The sequence below is a fragment of the Tarenaya hassleriana genome, unplaced genomic scaffold (assembly GCF_000463585.1).
Source record: "Tarenaya hassleriana unplaced genomic scaffold, ASM46358v1 Cleome12, whole genome shotgun sequence".
In the NCBI taxonomy this organism is placed as follows: domain Eukaryota; kingdom Viridiplantae; phylum Streptophyta; class Magnoliopsida; order Brassicales; family Cleomaceae; genus Tarenaya; species Tarenaya hassleriana.
Genome location: NW_010962392.1, coordinates 2,222,048 through 2,231,029, shown reverse-complemented (window position 1 = coordinate 2,231,029; position 8,982 = coordinate 2,222,048). Strand labels below are relative to the sequence as shown.

The 8,982-nt window shown below is 34.3% G+C and overlaps 1 protein-coding gene across 1 annotated transcript; it reads right to left on the bottom strand.

The window, feature by feature from the left end:
* Positions 1-37: 37 nt before the first annotated feature.
* On the bottom strand, positions 38-5,801 carry LOC104806602 (auxin transporter protein 1). The gene is made up of 9 exons (XM_010531587.1): positions 5,548-5,801; positions 4,857-5,086; positions 4,513-4,698; positions 4,175-4,287; positions 3,853-4,036; positions 3,347-3,444; positions 2,597-2,801; positions 1,714-1,974; positions 38-440 (listed from the first exon to the last, which is right to left on the bottom strand). Exons 2-9 carry the CDS (start codon positions 5,046-5,048, stop codon positions 216-218), a joined length of 1,464 nt encoding a protein of 487 aa, XP_010529889.1. The 5' UTR covers positions 5,049-5,086; positions 5,548-5,801; the 3' UTR covers positions 38-215.
* Positions 5,802-8,982: the final 3,181 nt, after the last annotated feature.

Genomic DNA, 8,982 nt, shown 5'->3' with positions numbered 1-8,982 from the left:
GGGAAAGAGAAAAAAAAATACAAAACAAAAGCCAAAATTAAAAAAAAAAAATACTTAGCAAACGCAATCATCACATTCAAAAGGGACAAAGTACACTACTTTCGCTACTTCCCCCCTCACGTATACGAGAAACAAGCAAACCCAAAGAGAGAAAAAATATGCATGAAACATAGTATGGCAATTTCGTAAATTCGTCAAAAGTACGCACGGCAGCATCAATGGCCGCCGCCGGCATGGTGTACGGACGAGCCGGGAGGAGGTTTGCATTGGTAACACTTGGCGAAGAGGCCGAAAGTGTCGACTTGCCTGACGAAATTAGTGACGCTCGCCCATCCTCCGAACCCGAATCCCACCACCAGAACCCACACCACTATGAACGCGTTTATTACGTACATTGCCGTCCAGCTCGGCATGAACCGCGGTGGCTTCTCCGCCGCATTCTGTATTCATTTTAACCAAATTAAAGATATACCCATATATACATATACATAACCAACAAAATACAACCATATATATATATATATATGGTTGTAAGCTTCTAGATCGTGTTTTACGTCGACTAATCATACATGTCTACATTATATTATGCTCCAAAGCAATAGCTCAATATTGTTTTCTTCATATATGGCAATTAATACAAAGGCAAAATGTTAAAACCTATTGGAGACGAGAGTGTAATATATATATATATATATATATATATTTATATGGATCACTGGTGATTAAGAATACAAAAGAACGAAACTTTACTTTTATATATATATATATATATATATATATATATATGTGTGTGTGTGTGTATACAAAGAGAGAGAGAGAGAGAGAGAGAGAGAGATTGTGTATGTGTGTGGTCAAATAGTTTGGTAGAAAATGACAAGATACACTAAGTTGTCTTTATCAAAACACACACTGAATAAATTGTAAGAGTGATGAATGTCACAGAAACAGCTGTGCCTGTGATTGGGTTTTGGAACATGTCCATCTCATTCCTTTCTTTAAACCCTTCCCGATAAAGACACATACCTATCTCCCTCTAATTTTCCCTATATATATATATATATATATTCACTTTTTATATTTTTTATATTAAAATTATATATGGACTATGTATAAAGACATTTAAAAAAATATAATGAGTTTGGGAAATAGTTTCTTTGCCTAATTGTTAGTCGGGAGAATTTAACATTTCACTAGAACATTTAACCAGAAATCCGAAATTATTAATATTTATATTACACTCACACACACACACATGTGTATATATATATATATATATATGGTTTCCTTTTTGAGATTTTGTGGTCCAAATATAAGTAGATATATCGTGAAAACAAAATAAGTACAATATATATACATACGCACACACAGAGACTACGTATATACGAATTATTGGAAAGAAGGCCAGTCACAAATGTGTGATCTACCTTAAAATACGGAACTTGGAAACCCCACTTATTTTGTAAAGACGGCTATACCCCTGGGACGTCAGTTTATTTACAATTCTACCCCCAATACGTCAAAACTATTTAAAATCCTCGGACTAAAATTGTAAATGCTCATGAGCGTATAGTTACCCCGGCAATGCGCGTTATAGTTACCTTCCAAATATGTATCCAATATGTATAACTCTAATTACGATTGCATATACCAAGATTGAAACATGATGTGTAACGAAATATTCAAATTCGATGAAGGAAGGAAGAATATGTTTACCTCGCGAGCAGAAGAGGATCGGTAAGTGAGCATGTGGGCGAGAGCCGGGATGATATAGACGGTGAAACTGACGAGGAGGGCGCCGACGGCAGAATTGATAGGGCCGAAGAAAGGGAAGATAATGGCTAAGAACCATATGGGAATCACCACAGGCAAACGAGCCAGAGCCCTTAAACATATGCTTTTTGTATCATGCATCCCTATTACCTTCTCCCACACGAAGTACAGCGGTGTGCATGCGAATCCAAACGTTATGAACTGCACAATATATATATATATATATATGTTAATTACATCGAGATTAAGTATATTATTTAGTATAATATGGCAGTATAACATGTGAAAGTGTAATTAATATATGGTTGAGCAAGATGAATGTGAATGAACACAAAGATCAATGAATATACAGAATATTATTAAACCGGACTAATAATATTCTGTATATTCATTGATCTTTGTGTTCATTCACATTCCGGGCATGTTCCAATTTCCAGAGTTGACCCAAAATATCATTAAATTATCGAAGAAAAACTCACTAAGTTCGATGCATATATTCAAGAATTATATATATACATACATATATATATATATATATGTGTGTGTGCGCGCGCGCGCGCGCGCGTCTGTGTATGGAATAGATCTAAGATGGGTCAATGCTTCCTAACCGGATCCATCAGCGAAGAAGAAAACTTTGAGGAAGATGAAACAGATAAAGAAAAGATCACAAACAGAGAGAGAGAGAGAGAGAAAGAGGGCGGATGGATAAAGCCCAAATTTGGACAGACTTAACTGGTCGAGAGTGGAAAGGAATCTGGAAGACTGAGAGATCTAGAATTAAGGCAAGATTCAGAGGAAAATGGATAAAATAAAGCAAAGCAAAACAGTGAATGAGCATGAGGATAACGGCGGCGTCACGCCATCCGGAGCGAGGGATGAGAGAGAAAGCGTTGGAATGGTCGAGAAGCTCATCCCCAAACGCCCAGTAAACGGCGGAAGCTGACGGAAGCGTTAGTGTGAAGACGTAGAGCGTAGCCAGCAAGTATATGTACTTGAACTTCTGTGGCTTCCACATCGCATGCATTATCTCTCTGCCAATTTTAACAAAAAAATGTTTATATAAACAAATTAATTAATTAAAACCTCTCATGTTAGAAAAATAATTAATACGTAAATGTGAATTGAATAATGTCACGTCGCAGTCGATAGGGGCAGAATGGACATTTCATTCTACCTAGCATATGGTAACTTCAGTCCAAAAGTCGAAGAGAGAGAAACAATGTACATATAGGGGTAATTATTACTGTTGTTTAGATGGCAAGCAAAGTGTCTTATTTTAAATAAATATAGGAATTAATAATAATGATAATAATAATATTTACATTTATAATATAATCACCGGCAAAAGCTGCAAATGGAAGCGGTGAAGGAACACACAGATTTTAATAATATTCCATCATAGCGATTATCATTCTTTGAACCTTTTTTCAATATAAAATTACTTTTATTAAAACTAATGCGAATATTTAAAACAAATATTATAAATAAGATACCTAGTATTTTTATTTTGATGATATAAGTATCAAATAATTATAAATGTGTAGTAGATAATATTAAAAAATAAAAAAGAACTTACACAGTAACGGCGTGACCGCCGAATGTGTACAAGATGTTGGTGGCGCCGGTAAAATAGAGCACTAGCTTTGTTGGGCCTGAGTGTGTGACACCTTCAGCCTATAAATATAAATTAAATTAAAATATATTAAAATAAGTAAAAAATTACTATAGTTAGTAAAATATAAAACATAGCTTTACAGCTAAAAAACAAGGATTAACACTTTGATTAGAGAATATTAAACGGTCTTAAAATATCTCATGCCATGATTACACATCAAAACTTCTAATCAGAAGCTAGTTTTATATATTTGGTCGAGGCGCATGAAATTATATTCCCCTAACCCTAAAAAGAAAACCCTAAACATAAGTACACACAAATATTGACAGTGACATATTACTAAAAACACATAAGAAAACATTTAGATATATACTAATATATATCTCTCTCTCTATATATATATATATTAGTCTCTCTATATTTTTAAGTGATATATATATAATACATATACGGATAGAGCAGTGTACCTGGCCATGGACGAGGGAGGCGATGGCTAGGTACCAGGCGGTGTAAGTGGTCATACCGAGGCCGAGGAATGACCAGATACGGTAATTGTGGAAAGACGGTATAAATACGGTGGTGGCGCAACAGGCACCGAATATGTACGTCCATGTACGCTTGTCCAAGTGATCGTTTATGTAGTATATGTTACTGCACCAAATTAAAATATTTATTACTCATAATTTCTGATATCCACACACTAATCATTTCAATGATAATCCGTACTTTTTTTAAATAAATATACTCGTTTAAAAGTGGATTAAAGAGAGAGAGAGAGATTGTGAAGACCTTGCACAAGCTATGAGTTGTATGACAGATCCGAACAAGAGGAAAGTGCAGTTGAAGGCAAGCCCTGCTGCTTTCCAATACGGACCCAATAATCCATCAAGCACTTCGAACCACTGTATTTTTATTACACGAATTTTTTTTAAAAAAATTAAATCAATCGATTGATCCAATGGTTAATACCAAGAAAAAGAATTAATGATCCTCCGTATAATTATATTGAGAGGAAAAAAAAACAATAAGGACTTTTTTTAATAAATGAGTATTAAGGATTTGAATGTGAAGAAAATGACAGTGAAAACAAACAAAGAAAGTTCAATTTTTTTAAAATGAAAACGGACCTGAATGACGTGGTTCTTGAAGCTCTTGCCTTCTTTCTCCTTGCGAGTACGGTACTCGACGTAGAGTACACTGATGAGATACGCAGTCCAGCTTCCCACCAATCCGTAGAAGATCTGAAGAACTATTCCCGACAACATCCCAAGTTGACTGAACGAGTACGGCAACGTCAACAGCACTTGCGCAACCTGAAATCCCAATTTTTGTTTTCAGATTTCCTTCGATGGGTCTCTGAGAAATCACCTTCTGGTTGTTGGGTCAACTTCAAAATCCCAATTTTCGAGTTCCCTCTCTCATAAATTCGTGAAGAAATTGTTCAACGTTTGATGTATCAGTGTATATGTACCTGGTTAGAGGCGCAGCTGAACCAGGCGTCCCAGACGGAGCCGCCGTGCCAGAGGAAAGTCTTGAAGCTGAAACTGCCGGAGGAAGAGATCTCGTCGTCTTTTCCGACATGGTTACTGTTGATCTGATCACTCTCCGTGTCGTTCACACTCGGCACTATCGCCTCCTCGGCTTGTTTCACCGGCCCCGACATTGTCCTTGCTGTCTCGATCTCTCGTCTCCGCCCTAGATCTGAAACACCCACAAAAAAACTCGACGCTTCAGAGCAAACCCACTATTTGTTTTCTCGAAATTTGAAAACTTTGAGGAAGATGAAACAGATAAAGAAAAGATCACAAACAGAGAGAGAGAGAGAGAGAAAGAGGGCGGATGGATAAAGCCCAAATTTGGACAGACTTAACTGGTCGAGAGTGGAAAGGAATCTGGAAGACTGAGAGATCTAGAATTAAGGCAAGATTCAGAGGAAAATGGATAAAATAAAGCAAAGCAAAACAGATAAAAGAAAAGGAAGAAGAAGAGCACGGCTACAGAGACCAAGAAAGCCAGCGAAAAGCTCTGTTCTTATTTCTTCTTCGTTAAGACGACAACATCAGAAAATTCTTTGGGACCAAAAAAAGAAAGAAAAACTTTAGTTTTTTTTCCACACTACTGCAGAAGCTCTGTTTTTTTTACAAGCCAGACAGAGTACTTACGTTCGTGTGTGTGTTTTTCCCACAGAAGAATGGTATGAAACAGAACCAATAAGACCGGATTGTTCGTATTCAGTTCTTATTGCTTGTTTTTTTTTCTTCTAAGCTTTTGTCTCCACAAAACAGAGAAGAGAGGAAAGAGAACCCAGAAGCCACGGGCACAGAGGATTCGATTCTTGAGGAGTGAGTGAAAATGGCAGAGAGAGAGAGAGAGAGAGAGAGAGAGAGAGAGAGACGTTGTTCTGATCAACAAAGAAAGACAGCGACACAGAGGATCGATTCTTGAGAAGGTAGTGAAAATGGCAGTACGAGAGAGAGAGAGAGAGAGAGAGAGAGAGACGTTGTTCTGATCAACAAAGAATGAAACCTAAATGCTAATATGCTTCGAGATTCAGTCTTCCTTTTTTATATACCCTCCCTCGTCCCTCCCCACTGCTGCTTTGGCTTTTTTTTTTTTTTTTTTTTGTGTTCCCATCTTTCTCGAAAGAAAAGTTACCACTTTTATTATAAATAAGCAAAAAGACTGTTTAAAAATGTGAAATTGTGTGACGTTACCTACTTAATATATAAATCGAATATATAATTTAACCAAATGTAAAATTAAATCAATTATTTAAATAAAATATAAATTTAATCAAATATGTAACAGACTGACACTTCATATCATAATAAACTCGGATGATTAGCACTGTACCAGTGTTTTGGAATATTATCCTATAAATTTGTCTCATTAACTTGATTCAAAAAAAAAATTATTACCCTGTTTGTATCCCTATACAATGTAAACCATTCGAAGTTTTAGTTGGAAATTGAAATAATGAGGCAAAAAAAAAGTGTAATTGTCCATTTGATAAATCAGGATATTAAAAAATCATTGTTCTAAATGGTCGCACATGTACATATAGACATATTTAGTTGCAATTAATGTTATTAATCAACTTAATTAATGGTGTATAATAACCGTGACATCTTTTTTTTTTTATATTTGGTGGCTAGTTTACTTAGAGCTTCATGAATTAATATCACATCATCCGTCCATAATTTATTTAGTGTATCTCTAACTTGTGTCTCATATATTGAATTTTGACTCCATCATTTTATATTTTGATTTTATAAAAAAAACTATATTTCCACTTTAATATGAGTTTTTTTTGTTCATTTCTATCCAAATACTATTCATATTTGTTTTTATAGTTTTTTCCTAAGATGTAATCACTTTTATTATTTTCTATTTTATTCGATTCAAAATTAATTGATTTGAATCCGGATATTCAAATAATATTATATATATATCTCAATTCAAATATTTCAGGACTATTGTTTTTCTTAATATTCGATATAAAATTCTGTACCTAATGGATATCCTTTAAATAATAGACGTATTAATGATAACTTTTTTGGATTTACAACGTTTTGTAACCTTCTTTTTTTTGTACTTTTGGTCTTTTACAATATTTCCAACTTTTCTGCAGCATCTTAATTATAAGAAAATATTCAAACCAGGAGAAGAAAACACGATTGGATCAAATGGCACCAATGTCTTCTAGTTTGATTAATTATTATAATCCATAAAAATAAATAAAATCAGAAATTTGGAGATATCGGTCATATACGAATTTCTATAGCACTAATCCAAATGCATATATTTTGATATATTTTATATTTTGGGAAAATAAATTCGGACAGAAGGGGATGATACCACTGTCTCTGTCTCAATATATATATATATATATATATATATGGTTATTTTATTTTATTTCGTGAGTGAATGTGTATTTATGTTACGGCGGCAATCTTTGCAGTCTGCAGGTCTTCTTTAATTCCATAGCAGAAATTGTAGCCCCGACTCTGAAATTTCCCAATCGGTTTCATTATATTTGCTTCTGATTGACGCATAATATTTTTTAAACAGTTTGCATTTATTAATTAATAAATGTAATTAATATAAAAGCGTTAGAGAAAGCAGCCCCAATTGGAAATTCATTTATTTACTTTCTCTCCCTAATTATAGATTTTATTTGTTCGCTCACTCTTAAATTTTCTCTATTTTTTCAGCCGAAGTCTATTGGGTTATTAATAAATTTTCCCATTTCCGGATATTTTAATTAGTCTTGTGTATATCTTAATCGTTTATAAATTACAAATATATGATAGAAAAATATTTCTATTATCATTTCATATTTTTTTAATTGTTTTTTACATTTTCTTGACAATTATGAACGTTTAGGGCCACGCACCATGAGCGGATACGAAGAAGACAACTTATTATTTCAAGAGATTTGATTGGTGGATATTTTAATCCCAAAACACCGGCAAGAAAAAAAAAAGAGATGTTTTCATAATTTAAATAAATTAGGACGGCCGTAAAACATTAAACTTAAATATTTAAATAAAATATTTTGTATAGTACCATTTTCTTTTAGTTCCTTTATTTAATTTCAAGAAATGTTGACGGCTGAATTCAAATCTGAAGTTTGCATAATTTCAACAACAACAAAAAAACTTCACCATGGTATTTATTTTTTCACAGATAAAAGTTCATATTTTTTTGGCCGAAGATATGGTAAACCTCCCGGTTGAAATAAATAAATAAATTAATTCCATGATCATAAGACAGAGTTCTCATAGATTGAGCCGAGCCGAGCCGAGTCCAACAGAGCCGAAATTGGGCCCGCCACAAACTCACGCGCTATAGAAAAGGAACACGCGCGCAATCAACACCTCCGCCCCACACGTCGCCGTTTCATCGTATAGAAAGATATGGTAAACCTCCCGGTTGAAATAAATAAATAAATTAATTCCATGATCATAAGACAGAGTTCTCATAGATTGAGCCGAGCCGAGCCGAGTCCAACAGAGCCGAAATTGGGCCCGCCACAAACTCACGCGCTATAGAAAAGGAACACGCGCGCAATCAACACCTCCGCCCCACACGTCGCCGTTTCATCGTATAGAAGATAGGGGTGGGCACGGGTCGGATACCCGGGAAAATCGAGAGATTTGGATTCGGATCCGGGAGACTCGGGTATTTAACTATAAGATTTGTATCCGGGATTTGGTATTTACGAGTATCCGGGGTACGGGTATCCGAAATAATAGTCGGGTACTCGCGGATATCCGGATCCGGATTTATTTAAGAAAAACAACAATATTCATATATAAAATTTTTAAAACATGAAGATATATTTATAAAAATTGATGAATTATGATAAAATATATAAAACAAAAGAGATAATAAGAGACAAATAATAATAAATTTAATTTTTTTGAATTAATATTAAAAAAATATGAAATTATTTCATCTAAAATAATTGTATTTTATAAAAATGTTATATAAATATAAGATATAATTATTTATAATTATAATACGCGGGTACCCGCGGGTATCCGGTTTTAAAAATTCTATTATCCGGATTTGGATCCGGATTCACGGGTATT